Source organism: Apis mellifera, linkage group LG10 (genome assembly GCF_003254395.2).
Source record: "Apis mellifera strain DH4 linkage group LG10, Amel_HAv3.1, whole genome shotgun sequence".
In the NCBI taxonomy this organism is placed as follows: Eukaryota; Metazoa; Arthropoda; class Insecta; order Hymenoptera; family Apidae; genus Apis; species Apis mellifera.
Window position 1 is genome coordinate 5,659,276 of NC_037647.1, and position 23,210 is coordinate 5,682,485.

The 23,210-nt window shown below is 26.5% G+C and overlaps 1 protein-coding gene across 2 annotated transcripts in view; it reads left to right on the forward strand.

The window, feature by feature from the left end:
* The window catches only part of LOC409903 (GTP-binding protein RAD), a 40,278-nt gene extending 19,547 nt beyond the window's left edge, over nucleotides 1–20,731 (forward strand). For both annotated transcript variants that reach the window (XM_026443294.1, XM_393394.6), the window contains 5 exons: nucleotides 6,516–6,727; nucleotides 10,379–10,542; nucleotides 17,489–17,580; nucleotides 18,198–18,390; nucleotides 19,478–20,731. In XM_026443294.1, coding sequence (XP_026299079.1) covers nucleotides 6,516–6,727; nucleotides 10,379–10,542; nucleotides 17,489–17,580; nucleotides 18,198–18,390; nucleotides 19,478–19,713 — 897 coding nt within the window. In that variant the 3' untranslated portion in view covers nucleotides 19,714–20,731. The remainder of the gene's footprint in view (nucleotides 1–6,515; nucleotides 6,728–10,378; nucleotides 10,543–17,488; nucleotides 17,581–18,197; nucleotides 18,391–19,477) is intronic.
* The last annotated feature ends 2,479 nt before the right edge of the window (nucleotides 20,732–23,210 follow it).

Here is a 23,210-nt window from a genome sequence, read left to right on the forward strand (position 1 = left end):
ATGAACGAGAATAATTAGAATAAGAATCTTTTCTCTTTTGAAAATTTTTTTCTAAATCTTAAAGAAGAAAAATGTTTCTTGCTAATCTTTTATTAATTTTCTTCTAAACTTAAAAAATTATCCTCAACTCTCGAACAAGTTTTACAACTTTCAACTTTATATCATACTCTTCTAATACAATCACGGTAAAATTGAAATTATTACAACATTATTAAAAAAATATATTAAATAAAAAAGTAGGTGTAAGTCACGATTAAATTATTGTCAAAATATAATTAAAAGATTACTAAATTATTAAAGTATTAAAATAATTTTGTATTGGCAAACAATTATTATCTGCTTTTCTTCTATTCAATGCTCCACGAAATGAATGAAGTTGAAAGTTTTGTATATACCATAATTGTTAAAATTAGATATCTCTGAGACGCGCAATAGGCATCTTTAGAATCATTTATCTATCTCGACTATAAATTTAACAAATGTTAAACAATGAAATCGACTAACTGATCGAACACGACGCGTTGAACAGTTCCTTGCTGCATTTGGCGCCAATTTTTATCAATTTGGCAGTTGTAGTTGGATTATAAGTAACCTCCGATTGTAAGCCAATGTCTGGGACTATGATGTCGTCTATAGTATGGCCCAATGTAACATTATTATCCGTCGTCCATTTTTGTATAATACTTCCGTAATTTCTTTTGTATTGCGAATCCATGACACCGGTCAACTATTAATTGCAAATCATTTTAATGAAATTTAAATTTTGTTAAATAAATTGTCCATCAATTTTAAACCAAGTTATTGGTTTATTTTTGACGATACAAATAATATTTAGTATCTACTAATTTGGATACTGTTTGATCATCAAAAATTCGATCATAATTATAAATATCTAATTTTGATTAAATAATAAACAAATTTTAACAACAAAATGCAAAGTAAAAAATAAAAAGAAATATATATTGATTTATGATTACAGCATTAGAAATACTGTGAAAATAAAAGATGAAATTTTCAAATATTTCATAAGGATAAAAGCAATAGTCGAACTGTTGCTCACGAATTTATTATTGGATTTCGAGGTTAAAGCTTTTCTACGTTCGAAATTTGCATACTAAATGCACGCAGAACGATAGTAATCACGTTGTGTCATTGTTTTTTCAACGTGATTTTTTAAATTTTAATCAAATTCCACTCGATTGCTTAATATCGCTTAAAAATGTGTTTGAAACTTAAATCGTTTGTTGTAATATTTTTCAAGTCTCTCAAGTTTGCTCGAAATTATTTCGCGAGTTGTTAAAATTTATATTTTCGAATAAAAACTTCGAGGAAATGTTTTGGAAAATTACTTTTGATGTGTCGCAAATCAAGCGTAAATCACTGCCCATATCAAGTATCTCGGATTTCGCTTTAACGCCCAATTTGATAAGAGTTTTGCCATAATGGTAGCCACTTGTGAATACATCTCTCGCGGATTTGCCCAGATCCTTAAAATTCGGCGCACTCATGACGTGTCACTTCAAAAAAGGACGAGTAAATTCCCGGACACCGAACAATTTAACTGTAAAACATGGCCATTTTTATATAGGATAAATACCTACAAATAAATAATAATAAAATATTAGTATTTATACTAATAATTTTATTATAAAAATCAATAATACTTTGAAAAAAATATATTTTATTAGATAGATTAGCCCAGAATATTTAATTTTCTCCGATAATTTATGATAATAAGTATTAAATAACTCAGTGATTAGATTATTCTCTAAATACTATTCTCTTAACAATTGTACTTTCTTTTTCTTTTCCAACGAACGAAAAAAAAAAAATATTTTATAATCTTACATTTCTCTTCTTCGATTCCTACGATAAAAGTATAAATAATGCGCTACTTGTAATTATATTACGAAAAAACCAAATATCATATTTATACAACTTGGATATTTGATTTTTCCAATTCCAAAGTTGTCAAAATTTGTCACGAATGTGATTTAATTTATTATGTATAAGGGTTAAGTGACATTCACCAAATCGAGACGTCGATGTAACTGGACTCGACGATGAACGCGATGATCCTCTCGATCGTGTGCAACATCGCCGTCTTTAACCTTCGTTGAAACGATGGATTAGTTGCCGAGAAATAGGGACGAGTTACTGTTACCGGTTTTTTTTGTATTGACAGGAATTAGACGATAAAGCCATTGACATTTTCCACATTTCAAAAAGCATTACGAGTTATATCGAGGAAGGCAGTGATTCACGTATACGTTAAATCTCGTTCACATCGATCCAATCAATTCGCTTCCAATCGAATATTGATATTGAAAAAAATTTGCCTAGAACATAAAGATATATCCGATCTGATGCGAATAAAAATTAAAATAAATTCACAATTGTGCGAATAATACGAATATGTGTGTGTCATAAAACATACAACAATTCAATTAAATCTACTAGAAATAATACTCGCGCAATTTTAATTTTTTAATTCCTGTTAGACGTATCTCTATCCAAAGCCTGGTAACGATATGTCAACTCGTCCAACAATTTCTCCATCATTCGTGTTAATCGAATTAATTATACGAAAAAGGAGAAAATCCAGATCCGTTGGATGAAGGAACAGTAGAGGAATCCGTCAGGGAGAATTTGTCGTGGAAAAAGGACGATTCTCCATCCGCGGATCGAATCGACATAATTCGAGCTGACAACGTGGAATCGGATTTTTCATCCGGTCCACGCGAAACGTCCCCCGTAAATCCGAGGAGGAGTGTCGTCGAAACGAAACCTGAGATTGCCAGTCGGTGATGTCTTTTCCCGGGTTCAAGTTTGACGCTTGTTTCCGGGGGAAGGGAAGGGTGGAAGTTTGAGGAGCGACTTGAAAGGATGGATAAAAAGAAAATTCGCGGGGGGGGAAAAAGTCTTCTCGGATCGGATTTTCGTGTTAGGTAAATTGTTTCTTTGAAATAGTGATATGGTAGATGACACTGTCTTATAAGATGAAATGTGTGTTTGGGAATGTAAGGATATTATATACAATTATATATTAAAATGGGTAAATGTATTTGAAATATATTAATTCTTATTAATTTGTATTGATTAGTTTTGAGATTTTTTTAAAGAAAAAAAGGGATTAGAAATAATGTGACTAAAATATTTTTGAAAATATAAATGAACTGTTATAAATTCTATATGAAAATAAAATAAAATCGATAATACTATTATAATTAAATTTTTATGATAAAACATTTGTTTTTTTTTTTAATAATTTTATTATAATATCATTGAAAACAAATTGGTAAAAGTTTTCTGTTCTAAAAATTATTTTTTAGAAATTTATCTGTAATTAACATATATTATTTTCCATTGAAAATAATCTTTTTAATAATTTTTTTTAATTATCGATGATTGAGAAATATTAATCATTACGAATATCTCATATTTCACAAATTTTTACCATCTTAATTTTAATCTTTCTTAAAAATTCTTTTTAAATTAAAATTGTAATTTGCACGCGACCCCGAAATTTCTCAAAGAATTAAATTATAAGGAAGAAACTTTGATGTCAGCTCACGCAGGAATTAGGCTAAAACGTCAGTTTACAACAATACCCTTAATTCTCGTAATGGGCACATCGATGTGCGAGGATTCACTTTGACCCTAATCTTTATTCATCTGTCAGATCCCTCATTTCTTATCTCTAACATTTGAAACATTAATTTGATTGAGGTCATAAATTACGATCAAATGTTAATGTATTAAAGATCTAATATTTCTGAAACGGATAAGAAAGTGTTGAACAAAAAATTAATTTTAATACAATTATTAAGTGTTGAAAAACACTTTCAATCTTTTCAATTTTAATATCTGTTTTCGATAAAATTTAAAAATTATTATAAATTTTTCTAGAAAACGTGTTTTATCATCCAATATAATTTAAATGGGACGAATAACGGATCAATATCATTTACATATGATTATCAAATATATCATATTTACGTTTCGGAACAACATAATGTCACGATTGATCCAAATAGCTTTCCATCATTTAATAACAATCGGCTGGTTAATCGGATTACTTGCTATTGCAAACAGATTTCCCCCTCGAAAAACAAAATAAAACGAAATTCTCGTTCCGCGACATTTCACGTCAAAAGGCATCGAAGTCGAAAATTTCAAGAGCGGGACGAAAAATTCGACATTTAACCGTGTCAAATCGATGCTCACACTCGAGAGTGTATCACGTGCATAAATTCATCGAGGATTTCCATTCTACGGCTACCATTTCCAGCAGATTTCATTCGAAACGCGGTTCCTCTCGCCTCGATGAAACGCACGTGGTGCGATATTAACCTGTATGGGAAAATGAGAAAACGATTCAACGAATGAAACGTGGAAATGAAGTTATTAACTCGATCCACGGAAATAGAATTATCCAATCAAATTAAAATGATACCATTTCGATTGTCGATCACGATGATTTAAATAAATCAAGTTGACCATTCTTCTAGATTTTTAAAATTGTTAAGAATAATTTTATATCCAATTGTATGATTTGTTAGGAAAGAATAGATTTTTAATTGACGTTATATTTATAAAAATTTAATTTTGTATAAAAATCTATCTATCTTCTGAATATAATATAAAACAATAGATAATTCAAACGATTAATCTATGAATTAAATTATATTAAAATAATAATTCTTTGCATTTTTTAATCAATGATTAAGAGATTATTTGCAAGTGACTATCGAGTTTTAAATTATATACAAAATATTCAATTTTATTATATTATAAATATTTATGATAATATTTTATATATTTATTTATAAATATCAATTATTAAATTAAATTTTCAAATCAAAAGATTTAATTTATATAATAATACATAAAAATATCCATCAGATAAATTACCCTCCTTTCATTAAGAAAAAAAAATATTGTTACCATCTTTTCAAAGTAACATAAATTTTATATTCGGGAAAATACTAGATGTAGGCATGCTAAACATAAACATACCATGCCGACAAATCTATGTAAATTTCCAACACAGCTCAGACGTATTCGACAAGAGCAAAGTAATATACCCTATCGTACGAAAGTTTCTTACCAATGTAAACTGTACTACACATACCTTCATCACTTGCAAACTATGCGAGGAATATACGTTTGAAAGCCGACTTCTATTCACATGAAAAGCGTCAATCTTCTTTCCATCCCTGGAACCATGTTATTTCAGATCTGATTCTTCTATCCTCAAGTTTCTTTCAAAAGAGTAATCTCATTTCCAGGAGTAGTCCGATCGAATTCAATCATACTAATCGCGATAGTTCGGGACATTCTGAATCACGAATCTGTGGCCCGATTCAACTTCTGTGGAAACAATTCACACGGAATATAATTAACGAGAAACTGTTCTCACTTGGCAAACTCTGCTTTCACTGATTAATATTGTGTACAAGGTATCCATTTTCATGGTAATAACAATTTCTTGATTATTCATAATAATATATATATATTTTTAATTATTACATTATTTGCAATCAACTCTCGCAGAGAATTGTAATATAGTAAATTAAGTTAATAATTATTTTATACAATCTGATAAAAGATAATTAAGTGTGACTCTCGTCGATTTTAATCGAATTTAACGAATTACAGAAAATGAATAAGATCCATGAAATAGGATTTAAAATTATAATAAACGAGTATTATTTGTATACAAAATTTCGAATTGCAGTTGAATCGATCATACATAGGATTGTATTATAGAAATGATATAAAGTTAAATATAGATTTTTAAATTTAATTTTCATCATTTCAAAGAATGGAAAAACGATGAGAAAATGTTAGGCACACTGTGTAGATTTAATCTTGAATCGTAGCCAGTTATATTTTGAGTTGCTAACTGCTATTTGTCGTATATATACGTGTATACAGTTTGTGGTTTTCTCTGAAAACAGTCATCCAACATCTAGCTTAATTACGTTTGCATTCAACTTATTATGCTACATTGGAGGCCGCAAACTGTCGCTTCTGTCGCGTAGATTTTTTTTTTTTTTTAGAAAATTTAATGAAGAAAAAATAGATTTAATTCTCTTGTTATTAAATAAATTACGCGATAACACGAAATAAAAAAAGGAAAATAATGCTACATATTCAATTTCTCTTCTCTTTTCATTTTTCATTATATTCCCGTTATAATTTTGATAAAAATGTTTTCTGAAAATTTTATCAAATAATTAATAACGTTACATTCTTCTTTTGTACATCCACTCAATTATATCAATTCAATTATTTCGTGTGCAAAATTTACAAAAGGTTCTCCGTTCGTTCATTCGTTATTTCTTGACTTCAACCTTCAATTATTTTCCCCTGCAATCCCCCACAATTGATCGTCGTCCCCTCGTTCGTATCAAATCAACTCGAAGAAAATGAAAATAAAGAATCTACAAGAAGAATTCCACAGAGGGAATTTTCACATCAATTAACAGAATTGTTTCCTTTTGTTGCAGCCGATGCTCGTCGAAACGAAACGCGGTGGTGTTGGTGGGGCCGATGAGGGTGAGGAGGATGGGGTTGAATATTACAGGCTCAGGTCATTCTCCATTACGGCGAACGGGGTCTACAACCTCGGCGATTCGCTGAAAAGCCGACGAAGCAAAAGTATCAACAGTGTCACGTCCTCTGGCACCAGCTGCAGCAGCACCAGAGAGGCCAGATTGAGGTGAGAATAGATTTATATTATGCACGTTTAATTAAAATTAATTTTAAATTTATACTTATGCTTGGAAATTTTAATAATCGTGCTATATTTTTACAATTGTATCATGTGTATTAATTTTTATAGATAAAACGAAGAAATATTTGATGATACGAAATGTAATATAGACTTTTTTTAAAAAAAATATTAGGTTTCGTTTAAATCAAATGGATAATTTGCTAGAATTAATTGATATAAATTTAGTTACAATTATGAATCATTTATACATGCTTCTGTTTTACAATTGAATCATGTGTATTAATTTTTATAGATAAAATGAAGAAATATTTGATGATACAAAATGTAGTATAGATTTTTTTTAAAAAAAAATATTACGTTTCGTTTCAATCAAATGGATAATTTACTAGAATTAATTGATATAAATTTAGCTACAATTATGAATCATTTATACATGCTTTTGCTAATTAATTTTCTTCATTATATTTTTTAAATGTTATGTATACGTGTATACGTTTAGAGAATCAATTTTAAATGAACACAAAAGTTGATGTATAAAAATTTCATTTGTGGCTTATTTATTAAATTACAAGCAATTCAATTTAGATGAAGATACAGAAGAGCGAGATTTCGGTGGACGGAATGAAGATAAAATCATTCGTTCTGTTTTCCCTTTTTCCTTCCCTATTTCTGCATCCAAGTACAATGCTTTATCAAAGAAAGAAGAAGAATCTTTTTTCCCAACTTCAAATATGCACTAAAAACATTTAATGTCGCGAGATATCATATCTTGAGAGTAATCTAATTAAACTTCTCAAGCACGAAATATTTCGGCCTCGATATCAAAATTCTCGTCTTCTTTTCTCGACGCAATTAAAAATCCTCGTAATTTTTTTGAATGCGATGTTGACGAATAACATTTGAGACCAAAAGATTCTCCTCCAGTTCTACTTAACAGATTAAAGGCTTTTCCTCGCGTTTCTCTCTTTCTATCTCTTGTCTCATACAATTTCTCACCACGATGTCTCCATGTTTTTTTCGAATCCCAAAAGGTTATATCCTACGACCGTGTGAAAACGATGAAACAAGATGTAATCTCGGCAAGTGCTCTTTCGCGAGAAATGGTAGAGCGGATGAGAAAGGATGGAAGAATCCATTCCAGAAGGATAAACACGTGTGAACGAATGTGGATGTTAAAATAGAATTTTGAATTTTTTTGCTTAGATTTTCGATAATCATTCTGAATGATTCTTGAAACGATGAGGAAAGTGATATGTATAAATTTTTATTGATTGGAAAATTTAGGAAAAATTAATATAAATGTAAGGTATTTTTGTAGAAAACGTATTTTGATAAGTTTAATAAGTTTTAAAAAAGTAATTTTGAATATGTTCTTTCTTTTTTAGATTTTACTTCGTATTTTGTATCATATATCAATTATTATATACATATATCCAGATATTTTAATGAAAGGAATTACCTGTATAATAAATATTTACAATTCCGAATTGATTGAAATAATTCATTAGTTCAGATTCCACTTGATTTTGAATTATAGATGTTTCATTTGAATTCGTAAACGTGAAAGAGTTTGATTTTTTACTTCGATTTTTCCATCGATTAAAAAACAATATTTGTATAAAAAGATATTATGCATAAAATAGATTCAATTTCTATTATTAAATTCTTTTTCTTATTTTTCTTTTATTATAGAACATATTTGCAACTTATATATAACTTGGCACAAATCTAGGTCACTGTAATCCTTGACCTTGCCCTTTCTTGTGTCATTTGATTTTCCAACAGCATTTACAGTTCATTTCATTCTAGGTCAATGAAGTTGCATAGGGAAAGATCAAACGGAAAAAGTATATAAATGAAAAAAAAAAAGGGCCAAGAATCTTATTGAACATTCTGTTAAGAAGAAAGAATAGTGAACGATATTACTTGACAAAGGAACAAATTAAATTGAAAAAAAAAAAAAAATTAACTTGTAGCACTGCAGTTTCCTTAAATTATATCGTTATATATTAATTATACGGAAAGATGTTCATTTTACACAAAGATCGAAAAATGGGAAATTAAGAGAATCGAATAAAATTGTAATAAACGTTAATTCTTAAAGAGAAGTAGAAATAATGTCCAGGAAATGAGAGTAAGAGAGCGAGAAAATCGAAATAAGACACGCGGAAAATTGTGAAAACTGACAGGAAATCTTCCCGTATTTTGTCAGAAATAGGGATGGCTTTTCCTCTTTGCCGTACGAGGGAGGACAGGAAGTCTAAATGTCCGCAATGCGTTTCCTCAAAACCGGAAAATTACGGGAAAATTCACTGACGTTGCAAAAGAGAAATGGACGTGAAGAAATTTCGACGATTTAAATCTAAACGTTGGTGATGATAAAAAAATAAAAACTATATCAATATAAGTAAAAGATAGTAGAAATTCTAAAAGGAATATTTTAAAAATTATTGATCTAGATTATCATGAATTTTAATTTTTATAATTTTTTAAAAACTAGAAGTAGAAAGTCGATATAAAATTTTATTATTTTGGAAATATGATAAAAAATAAAAGCTATACGTATCAATATAAGTAAAAGATAGTAGAAATTCTAAAAGGAATATTTTAAAAATTATTGATCTAGATTATCATCATAGATATGAATTTTAATTTATAATTTTTTAAAAATGTAGAAATTCAATATAAAATTTTGTTATTTTGGAGAACATCTTTATTAAAAGTAATCTTCTTATCCATTTGATCTGAAAAATATTAAAGAATAGATATTTAACAGGTTTATATAAAATATAAAAAGGAGATAGTACATTGTTGATACATCGCATAAATTCGAACTGACGTTGTTTCAGTTTCATAAAAGTAAAAGATAAAGCAGGAAGATAATACCTGTAGAAATAGAACAGACTGTGATAAAATGAACAGTTGACGCTACTAACTTCGAATTTATGATTCGATATTATTGCAAATTTTGATATATTTTCTTATACAAATTTTGAATTTCTTCCTTACTTTGAAACAATTAAAACAAATTAATTTATTAAAGCCGTTCAAAAATATCTCTCAATCCAATTTTTTATTCGTGACAAACATATCAAGTGAAATAAAATTACTTTAATCGGACAATCCATCTGATTAAATACATTACTTCCACTTTAGGAATTATATCATTTTGTGATAAAAAACATTCATTAAGAATTAACACAATCTAAAATAATTACAAAGATGTAGTTGCTTTAATTTTTGCAAGATAATTTTAAAAAAGAAATTTACAAAATAATTACGAATAGATTACCTTTTCCTCCAATTATTCATTACTTAATATTCGTCGTATAATATAATAAAATTCTTTTTGTGAGAATGGAACAATCTTCGTCCCGCGAATATTTCGAGTTTTAAATCCATATTTCGACTTCATTACCCATCCGATCTTCAAAATCCCGATCGACGAAATTGCCAATAAAATCAAAATCCCTCTCCCCATTTCGCTTGCAATTTTGCAAGGAAACGAAAACAACAATAAGACGCTATAAAAATACGAATGCCGATAAGAGAGGAGAAAAATGTCTGGCGATGAACCCCGTTTCTCTCAGATCGATACGAGTCAGCCACACGTTTGAAACGACTTTTGCTTTTCAGCTCGGCGTCACAGCTTTCAGGGATAGAGGCAGAGGAGGACACGAGCAACGAACGAGTGGCCACTTACAAAGTCGGCATGCTGGGTGCATCGGGGGTAGGGAAAACCGCCCTTACAGCGCAGTTCACCACCAGCGATTACATTTGCGCCTACGACACTTCTCTGGGTGAGTGAATCGCACGTTTCTCCATTTTCAGTGATTCAATTCGAAAGATATAGAGAAGACAAAAATAATCCAATTTGTAGCGTTGGATGCATAATTGTCGAAACGAGTGCTGACAATGAAAATGGCTCGATTCTCCTGCAACGAATATCCACAGAAGAAGAAAATGTGACGTTTGTAGAGATACATCGCGTGATCATTAAAATCAGTATCGTATCGCATCATTTCACGTGGTGTAATTTAATAGTGATAGTGTGGGGCAACGTGATATCAGGCAGAGATACGTCACGTCACATAATGCTTAGCTTTGGCGGGGATGCCTAATGTGATGTTGAGAGGGAGAGGAGAGGAGAGAGATAACATGACGTCACATTTTCTCCTCCTGTGGAGATTCTCCGCCGCAGGAGAATTGAGTTTTACTGATAGAAGGAATAGTACTCGTCCAACTGTGATTGGATGCAAAAAAAGCCTCGAGTCTTTTTTGAGTGGATTTAATTAAATTTTACGTTTATATGCATATCCTGTAATTGTTGTATCTTTAAAATTGAAAAAATTATAATTATTTTTCTAAAGATACAACTGAAAATTATCGCATCCAATGGTACAATTACGGTAAAACAATTATGTAAATGTGTTTCGTATGAAATTATTATGTATTTTAATTTTCATTATTTGAATAGAATTTTAATGATTTTAAGGAATGTTATAATGTAATGTTCTGCTGTTATTAGTTCTTTTGTTTTTTTGTAGATGCACGCGTAAAGGTTAGTTGATGATAATACGAATTAATTATCGAGTTAAATCATTGAAACGATCGGTATAAAGAAAATTTATAGATATACACGAATAACGCCTTTACAATGATTTTTATTTATCTTGGCTACAGTTTAATTACATCGTAATTTTTATGACGCAATGATAAGGTAAACAGTGATACTCATAAAACTCGATAAACATGGAAGGCGTGAACACGTAAACGTGATGATACATGAGATTATATAGTAAGATTGTTAATATTAGAAACTTGCAGAGATTACAATACAATCATAAATTATCCACTATTTTTGAATTTTCGATTTTTCATTACGCGTTGAAGAAATAGGAAAGTCTATTTATGAAATTAAAAAAATAAAAATAAAATAGAAATTTCTTAAACATTGAAAAAAAAATTGATAATATGTGTTTATAAAGTAAATGTTTAACATCTATATAAAAAAATCAATCACTCAAGAAATATATTTTAAGGAGAAAAAATATAAAATAGCATAAACATTCTCTCTTACGAAAAATTATTCAATATTGTGCATATGGGAAATATTTGTACGATGTTTATTTCAAGATGCAAGCTCAAAAGTTTTTACAAAAATAAAATAAAAACCAATTCTTTTCTCGTGGAAAGGATATTCTAAATGTTGACTTAATATCCTTCCTTACGATCATTGAGAGTTTCATATACATTTTAAGATGCAGATCTCGTAGCATTTTCATCGTTATTCGTTTCCTCGAAAAGCAATAGTGGTTTTCATATTCGTTTTTCGGTCGTATATGCAATAACTGGTAGTTGAATTTCTTTTTTTCTTTTTTCTTTTTTCTTTTTTTTTTTTTTTGAGATAATATTCCTCGATCGTTTCTTTCAAGAATATTTTGCAATGGTTATCTTCAGATGATTGTATTGGATTTTTTTCTTTTTTATTCCTTTGACGATATATAAAAGTTGTTATGTTAAATGTTCGATTTTAGTATTATCCAGTTAAGAGGATATTGCGAGATACATTCTTTCTTATTCTTCAATTCAAAATCATTTCATCTTTTTACAGAAAATATATATCGAATTTTTCTATCTTTTGAAAAATAATCAGAATATAAAATAGAGTAAATTTTTGAAGTAATCATTTTAAAATACTATAATTTTTTTTAGCTCTATTTCTAAATTTTTATTATTCGATGCTACATAATATAAGCAATATTTTATATTTCGTAATTTATAACGAATTGCTAGATTTCAATCATTTTTCATTTTCGAAGCATACAAATTTAACAAATGCGAAAAATTTTTTGCTTTCCATGCATTTTTCATTTTTTCCCTTACATATCGCATACCATTGTATCTATTTTTTTTTTTTTAATTTAAATTAAATTTATCCAAAAAAATTATTAGAAATTTAAAACTTCATTCATACTTAGATTTATTATTCTTTAAAATATCTAATTGTAAGGATAATAAAATATTTACATCAAAAAGTTTTTTCTTTTAGACAATCTTTAAAAAAAATAAAAATATCATTTTGCAGAAATGCTACTTCTGTCCACTTAAAAAATATAAAGTGACCTTAAAATAATTTCCAAAATTTTGTGCAAAAAATTTTATATACAATGCATGATAAAAAGGAAACATATTTCACATATTGTTCCATAATATCGAACGATTATTTCGAAGTTAGACTTCAGTAGTTAGACTTCCCATATGTATGCAAATAGCATTGTGATAGTGTACAGGGAATTATCTCCCTTGTATCCACACGCTGAAGAGTATTTTATCTCCTCAAAAAAATACAATAACGTGATGAAGAAAAATTAATTTTATGTCTCACAATAGTAAAGTTTACGTGTTAAATATTTTAATATATGGTAATGATCATTATAGTAGACTTATCTCTATGGCTGTCATAATGGCCATCCATGTAGAACTATTGCTGCATTCAAATGGCCGCTATAATGTACACAGCCGATAGATAGCGTAGAAATTGGCCGTAGGCGGAATAACAATAAATTATTTGCTACGATCCATAGTCGTGATGTTTCTTTATCAGTTGCCTTAATGAAGAGAAAACGATAGAAATGAGAAAATCGATAAAAAAGTATAAAAGCTGTCATCCAGTTCACGGTGTAACATTAGCGCAATAGTTTAGTTGTCGATACGTTGATTCTTCTTGTGCAACTTGGACTTTTGTTAATTGTTAATACATTCGATGTTGGTGACGCAAGTCATAAGGATGTTCTATTGACTAAGAAAGAGTTATCTGGCTTATCCTTTGCGTATACGTTTCAATATAAATATTGTGTCGTCATTATATGCAGCCATTTTAAATTTTTCAAGTGTTTTTTTATACTTGGTTGAAAATTAATATTTGAGAGAATTTCTTTTGATTTCTGAAAAATTTTAGGAATAGGAATATTTTTTAGAACAAAATAGATGATGAAGAAAGCAATAAAATATGAACATTTTGTGCTAAATAAATATTTTTTTCAGTTAGTGAAAAGGATTTTTAAAAAAGAGTTTTAGTTCAAAATTTTATTATTATGCATGCAGTAGTAAAATTAAAATTGGCTTCATTGAAGATAGTCACGGTAAACGTGACACTTGTATTCAAAAGAAACTATTTGTCCATTTATTATAATTTTTCCATTCTAGTTTATTTTAGTTATATATTTTATTTTATATTTGTTTATGAAATGTCTATAATAAACAATTTGTAAGTATAAAACCATTAGTCTTATAAAATAATAAAAACTATGAAGATTATCCTCCTTTATTATCATCTATTTCTTATATTGAACAATCTTGATGATGAAAATTATTATATTAAAGAAAATGGAACAAATAAAAAAACATTTAATTATTTATAAAATTTTTATTCAATGTAAACGTAAATGTAATTCATTTTCATTTAAATATATTTATAAATTAATGGAACATAAAATATGAATGAAAATTTTGAAAAAAAAAAAAAAGATATTTAACAAATATTAAAAATTGAATATTTAAAACAACAATTTTGCATATTTAATTTTTCAATTTGTGAGATTATTCATTTTTTGACATTATTCATTGTTAATTTATTTTATTTTCAAATAATAATAATAATAATAATAATAATAATATAAAACATTTTTCTATTCCAAGGTTTAAATTTTTATTACATAAACTGTACTTCATTAATTAATTATATGAAATCTGATATATCATACGTGTGGATTGCGTGACAAGAAAAATTTTTTGTTGAAATAATAATGAAGAAAGTAGCTGTTCTTATCTTGGCTAAACTAGGCATTCAAACCTAAACGACCAAGAACTTGAGGCTGAAATATCGATATTCACTTGACGAAGTTGCTTTAAAGCTACAGGAGAATCAAATTTGTCACGGCAACGATTCTTTTTTCGTTTAATTTCCCTTAAACGAAGTTTTGAACAATGGCAAAAATGAAAATTGAATTTTTGTGGGAGAGAACGTTACAATAGTGCTTCTTGTTAAAGGAACAAAATTTAAAGAAGTAATAAAAATGTGAAAAATATTTATTTATAAATGAATGATGATTTTCAAATTATGAAAATAATCATTATTATTCCGAGATATTTGTTTCCTTTTTTTAAATTAATTATAATTTTATTATAAAATAAATATCTTCAAAAAATTTCAATCAAATTTTATTTCATTTTAATTTTTTCGCTCGATTTTTCATTTGAGAAAAATTGAATTTCAATCCGATAAATTGCAATAAATTTGTTAAACTCAGTTTTGCATTTTTATTGCATTTATGTATAGAGAAAGAAAAAAAAATTTCGATAAATTATTTTATTATTCATACGAATGTTAAATATCTATATTTTATATGCATAAAAAAACTAAAGGTAAAGTAATTTTACTTTATTTTTCATTTTTCAAACAATGCTTACTTTTTCATCTTAACAGATTTAACAAATCATAAAAATCGAATAACTTGTTACAGATATTTGTTAGATATATTTGCGATCGAATTTCCAGTTCGTTTAAACATTGGAAACTCTGACTATAAATGAAAGACCATCTGTACTACCTGTTCTCTGAAAGAAAGTTTCCAATTTGCATCGTCACACGCAGATTTAATATCTTGCGACATTTTGATTGAAATATCAATAATACCAATAACCTCCCTGTACGATTCTTTTTCTGTTATTTGGAATTGTACCATCTATTTTTATAAATATTCCTTTTTCTATTTTATTATTGCATTATTTTATTTATTTTTTTATTTTTCTAACAATTTTCAGTGGAAAATAACATTTTTATAGAAAATAAACAAATCTTTCAATCAATACATATAAAAGAAACAAACAACGAGTAATGAAAAATTCATAAAAAAAAATTCTCTTTCTGTTTCGTATAAAAAGACATTGAAAGTGGAAAAAAAAAACAAAAAAAAAAAAAAAGAAAAGAGAATCAAAAAGAACTCGGATATAAAAAACATTGCAAAAAAAAAAAATTCAAAACTGTTTTGTCTCTCAAAAAAATCGCTTTGTCGAACTTAACCTATTTTTCCATTTTATCACAGAATTTCGTGACCCGATTTTCAAGAATGTTCATTTACCGTCAAGTAAAAATAAAAATAATTTTACTTTTAAAAGATCAAAGAATTATATTTATATTTATTTAAAATTAATAAATGATAATTCGAAATTTTTCATTGTTCATATTTTAAACTTAAAGATTCTGAAAGTTTTCAATTAAAAGAATCGTTGAGCTTTTACAAATCGACTTGTACTTTTCCTGCAAAAGTGGAAAGTAATTCGAGATAATTCGTGAAAAAAAAAAATATTTTTCAACTCGATGGAATAGAATTTTAATCTGGGAAAAAAGGAACGAAAAGTTTCTTCGTGTACGGTAAAATAAAATACCCACGCAATCTAGAAATTTCCAGCAACGTGATAATCTTTTTCAATTCAAGAATCAGAATTATTTCAAGCTAAATAGAAAGCTTTCACTAGTCGATATTACTGATCTTATCTTTCTTATTTTATATTTTTAAAGTAATTCAATCAAATATTTTATATACTCTCTATTATTCTTTTCGTTCAAATTTTTGCCTTTTTTTCTTTATAATAAATATATTTTTGTTCCAAAATATATTATATATTTTTAAACGTTTAAATATTCCAAAATTTAATTAATATTAACTTTTTCCTGACTCATTTTTTGAAACAAAAGAAATATCGAATGTAATTTTTTTTTCCTGTTTCTTTTTCCCTTAAAATAAGCCAACAACCAATAAATACAAATCGAGGAAAGGCAAATGATTTTATACGTCCTTCTTTTTTTTTTTCATTTTATTAGAAACAAAGAGATTTTTATCACAAAAAGTTAATATTAAAATAAAAAAAAAACGAACAACACTTACAACAACTAAAAAACTTTGTATTTTTAAACAACAATACAAATTTATCAATGATTCCACGTTATTATCGAAACGTAAAAATGGAATAAAAAATTAAAAATAGAAATACTGCATAAATGAAAATCTTTTGCTTCGTTCTCACAAATTTGTATTGGAATGCAATTACATCGATAAAATATTATCTAATATATTTCTAAAATATTAATCGAACGTTGTATTTATACAAAAATATTATTTCATTGAAATAATATTTCAATCATGTCTTAAAACGTTTATATTATCAAAAATTATTCTCAAACGTGTTACAACAATTGTTTGTCACACGACATTTAATTAACTCTTAATCGAAAAACGTTATTTTTATAAACCAGTTCGATCATCTTTGAAGCGTTTGTATGATCGTGATTAACATGTTCAATGCTGCATGAAATTTTGAATTTAAACGTTTAAAAAATAAACAAACGACCCGATGGAAATATTTTTTAATTAAAGGCACTTTAGAACCTAGTTATTATTCAACAAAGATATAAAATCTAGCGATAAGGTAAATTTTAAACTTTAGAAAGGATTGCTATGCGCATATTCTCTCTTTTTATATCCCTTTATTTTACATCCATCCATTTTAAAATGAAGATTATTTTTATTTCTATTTCTTTAAATGGAAATTTCCCCCTTTTTTCGCATATTCCACATTTTTTCTATTAATTAAATTAATATATTAAAAAATTATATATATTAATATTAATTAAAAAACGTATAATATCGTTAAAACTAACTTTATTATTTATATTTATTTCAGATGAGGAATATGGACAAAAAAGCGTATCCGTAATGCTTAATGGCCAAGAAACAGAATTGGAAATCATAGATCATCCTGCAGCAGAGATGTCGGTAAGTTTATTATAATAAATTAATATAATCGTCAATATCTTCATTAACAGTTTAATCATGCAAATATTCTTCCTTTTTTTTTTCTTTTTTAGTCTTCATTTTCTTCACAACCAGTCTTTTATTTTCCATCCTTGTATCCATCATGCAGACATTCTTATACTTGGATTTTTATAGCAAAAGGATTAGCTCGCTTACTTAAAATAATGAATTTATCTCGACATTGCATTATCCTTATCTTGTTTGAAAATACGTATTATACGTTTAAATTTTCACGAGGTATAAAAAAATGTTAGATAAAAGATGTGTATCTACCTTGATGAAAATTGAAATTTTCTCCTTTTTTAAAAAGCAATTTCGTTTAACATTAATTCGTTCTAAAACCTTTTCTAAAGCTTTTATAGATAAAATTCTATAATTGAATTTTAAATATTCTTTTTAAATTATTTTAATAATTCAATATTATATATCCACCATTTAATATAATCATAATAATCATAAAATCATAGAATCATAGAATCATAAAATCATAGAAAGGTATTTAAACTTGTAGTAAAGTTTCTTCTAATAAAAGTTTCATTAACGATATTATTAACAGCAAGTTTCCTATTCATTTACAGGTTGAAACATTCTGCTCGACATATAATCCAGATGTTTTCGTAGTAGTTTATTCGGTAGTGGACAGACGAAGCTTAAAAATGGCCGAAGAGACGTTGCTCTATCTATGGAAGAGCGATTATATGGCTAGCCGTGGTGTGATTCTTGTTGGAAATAAAGTTGATCTGGAACGAAAGCGTGAGGTTCCATCTGTCGGTGAGTAGATGATTAATAATAAATAACTTCGTAGTCTTCAAGAAAAAAAGAAAATTTAATTTAAATTGTTGTTGTAATTGTCATTCAATTGTTACTTCTTTTTTTTCTTTTATTTTTTTCTCCTCGGTGTTTCAATGCTGAAACAATTAATATAAAATCATTAATTAAGAAATGCAAACGTTTTTCATTTACTAAAAAGTCGAAAAAAATAATGAAATAACCAACTTCGTTTGATCTATTTTAATTAAATTACTTCGTATAATTAAATTTTGATATTCTAGAAAATAAAAATTTTTATAAATAGAAAACATCAAGAATAAATTACAAATTTACATATTTTATAAATCAAGTTAATTTTCATTTTTATACTCGTCAAGGCTATTCTTATCAAGTCCTTGCTCGATTACCCAGTCGTTCTAACGAGAGCAGACTCTCGTAATTACGTTTTCGTGTTTTTAAGCATTAAGTGAAATTAAATGAAAGTATATATTATATGAATTGATAAGGAATTTATCTTTCGAATATTCAATATTCTATTTCAACTTTTGGTATTTTTTAAAATTTAATTTTTTTATCATTATTTAATTCATAAATTCTTAATTATTATTAATTTATTCTTATTTATTCTTACTTATTTTTAAGTCTTAATTCTTAAAATTACTGAAGAGAATAAAAATTTTTGTTTTTCGATTAAAAAAATTAAGTAGAATATCGATTATTCAAATGTTAATTACTGAATTTCAGTCAACTGATCCATTATCCGACAAGATGTATTTAAAAATTCATCATTTTAAAAATGTTACTTTAATTATTTATTCAAATCATTAGTGATTCATTAGCAGCATGTATCCAACACTATCAAGATAAATCTACGTACTTTGTGCTTGGCCAATACTTTTTATTAATAATTCATTAGAAGAAAATTTAAAAAAAAAAAAAAATTGTTTGAAATCACCTGAGAAATCGTCAATTAAGCTTTGTCAATTTAAAGGACATTCTGTATTATATAAAATATTATAATTCTGTGGGAAAAAGGTATCATTTAAAACTTCTAACTTTTTTATTTTAATTATTCTTTTTATTAAAGTTGGTCGACGTATGGCAAACAATTGTGGTTGTAAATTCATCGAAACATCATCGGGACTCGCCCATCACGTAGACGAGCTGCTGGTCGGTATTCTGGCGCAAATTAAGTTGAATCCTCAACGGGATCGGGACCAAGCGAATAGACGAAGAAGAAGCAAGCATCGAAGGAGAATTCTGAAACACCTGTTGGGTTTCAAGAGGAAAACGAAAAGCTGCGAGGACCTGTTCGTTCTCTAACGTTTCCCTGGTTTGAAATAATGACAAGATTCATCAATCGTATCTTATTTATTCTTCTTCTTTTCTTTTTTTAATGTACAGCAGAAGAAAGATGGAATTTAGAGGAAATTGGATATAAATTAAGATAGAATATTAAAATTTAAAGAATTTAAAAATAAAAGAGGAAAAACTTTCATTTAGATTTTGACACGTTATATCAAATAGTAAAATATAATTTTACACACAAAATTATGTGTGAAATGTTTCCTAATTGATATTATTTAATAAAGAAATTTCTTAGATTTTTTTAAAAAGATATCATATCAGGGTTCATAATATCTTTTTTTTTATCAGTATTTGGATATTTCTCTATTTTTTTTCAAAAATTTCGTTTAAACAAATTTCAGTTTTAAAGAATATCGTTTATTGGAATTAAATGGAAGATAGATTGTATTTTTTTCGAAATGGAGAAGAATTCCAGATATTTCTAGGAAATGAATTCATATGTTTTGATCGTATCGAAATCGATTTAAATAAATTGAACGATACAAAAAAATATGGACATGAATCTGAAAAATTAGAGAAAGGTTATACATGTATATATATATATATATATTTTCAATTTTAAATATCAATCCAATTTCAAATGGAAAACACGATTGAGGAAATATAAATTTATATAAATACATTTGAGCAGATTTTCAGCATGATTTATCGAATGGCTGAATATTAGCAAATTTTGTTTTTACTATTAGATATACCTCGTGATACAGTATTATAATATTGCGACGATAATTTTCAAGATACGATTTAAGAATTAGGAATTAAGGAAATGAAGTTTATGATATCATATCATGAAATGTATATAAACTTTATTCTTAATTCAAATTAAGTTACTTCAGGATTGATTATCTTGTATGTTTATCGTATTATTATATATATATTTATGTATATTTATTTTACAAAAAGAAATTATGTTGAAAACAGTTTAATGGAAGACGAAATAAAAAAATGACGAAATAAAAACCATAGAAAAAGACCAATGTTGTTTGAATATTGATTATAATATTATTTTTCTCTCAGAAAAATAAAAAATATTTATTCCATATTTTTGATTTATGAAACGAGTTTAATACATAAATTTGTATTGTTAATCATTTGCAATGAACCAATTTCATTTTCCATTATTGAAAGAAAAAAATTTATTTCAAATAAACTAAAATTATTTTTCCAAGAACTTTCTCATTGCAATACTAATTTCTTACAGGAATAAAATAACTCTGAACTTGTAAATATCGAGACACTGATAATGAATCATTCAAATAATAATTCATAGTAAATTTTCATTATTTTTGCAATGCGCAATTTTACAAATAATGAGAAAGATTTTATGGAAATAAACAAAATCGACGAAAAGTTTAAAATATAAGTTTATTATTAAGAGTCAGTAGATGGTTTTAAAGAGAATAAGATCTATGGAATTCCTGTTTTCTAAATAATAATATAGTTTTTTTTTCTAAATTTATCAATAATTATAATTCTTGCGCGTTATTTATTAAAGAAAGTAATTAATTTTTTATTAAATAAAAGTTTGTCTTCATCAATAAATAAATTTTAATTATCATTGAATTATAGGTAACTATACAACAATTATATTAAAGTCATTATCTTAAATTTAATTATTATATATATAATTGTAATATATATAATTATTATGAAATAATATAATTTTATTTTGTAAGAATATTATAAATTATAAATTCTAGATAAATTTATAATTAAATTCTTCTCCAAAAATTAAATAAATTAATTGTTGCGATTACCTATGATTCAATAATCAAAACAGGCATATCGAACTTGTAAATTACCTGTAAATCGAAAATTAAAAAAAACTTACAAGTTTAAGCTTTTTAATCGTAAGTTGCAATTGAATTCTTTTTAATTTTATAATAAATTATAAATGTTTTTATGCCATTTATTAAAATATCCATCAATATTGTAAATTAGATATGCAATTTTTTCATCTATTTATCAATTAATACTTATGTACTCATCGAATATTTGACTAGGCATCACTTATAAATAATGAATCTTTCTATAAATTTAAAAGAATTCTTTACATAATTAATAATTAATAAAAATTAAGCAATCAGAAATTGAAGGCAAGGAATTTTTCATATAACATAAGATTACATGATAATATAATAATATTTAACATTTGCTGATTCTATAATACACAGATAACACGTTATAATTTTTTGTAGTATTTTTGAATCATTGTTCTTTCGGACTTTTTTCAGAAAAATAAAAACTTTTAAAAAATCTCAAAATTATTTACTATCATTTCTATTGTACAATAAAAATTTCTTTATTGTACAATAGATTTTTAAATTAATCGTTGAAAAATTTTGTAGATAAAAATAAAAAATATATAAAGAAAGTATTCTGAAATTTCAAATTGTGTTCAAATAGATTCAAATATATTACGAAAGATTAATAAAAAAATTAACTTATCACTCAATTAAATAAGTATATTTTTAAAGATTAAAAAAATTATACAGAATAATATTTTGATTTTAATCTTTGGACACAATTATGTTCCTACATTTTTTATATCATATTGGATACATGGAATCACAAATGAAACTTCAATTTCTTGCATAAAAAAAAACATTATTTTATAGAAAAAACTAAAAAAACTAAAACTAAATTTTGTTTTATTTTGTTTTATAGCGATATCTCAAATGATTGTCGAGATATGAAGACTCAAAATATTCATAATACTTAATATAACGTGGAGATTATGAATAAGCTCGCAATCCTGACTTGCATTATTTCCTGGAAATGTATTATACTATTTTTTTCTAACAGTCATATTATTTTTTCAGAAATCGCGGCTATGAAATTTGGAATAAATCAATAAAATAAGGCGCGAGCGAGAGATTCGAGTAAAGAAGGATAAAGATAATAAACGATTAAAAATTACTCTTTCCTTTACACAACGATATCCTAATAATCGAAAGTCGTATCGAAATAAATAAAAATGTATTTTAAAGAGGAAAGTTCCACGCTTTTAATGATCATTCACTAGTTATCCAGAAGTCATTATCTTCAAAATTACAATGGTTCAAAGTTTGTTTAATTTTAATAGAGTTTAATCAAGTTTGAATGATTAATGAAAAATTCTTTTTTTTTATATGAGGATATCTCTGAAAATGGGAAGTTATATCGAGATAAATGAAAAACCAGTTTTAAAGGATAAAGTTTTAATAATTTTTCATTCGTTGACTGAAAATCAGTACCTTTGGAGTTCAATAACAGTTCAAAATTTTATTTGAAACGATTTTTAAGAAGAATCTATAATATATTGCGTCTAAAGATTAAAATAATACATCCTGCATATGAGACGAAAACAAGGATTAAAGAATTTTTTATTTTTCTGAAAAAATTTCTATACCTAAATCTCTTTCCAACATCTATATATAAGAGAGAAAAAGAAGCGGAATAAAATATCTATT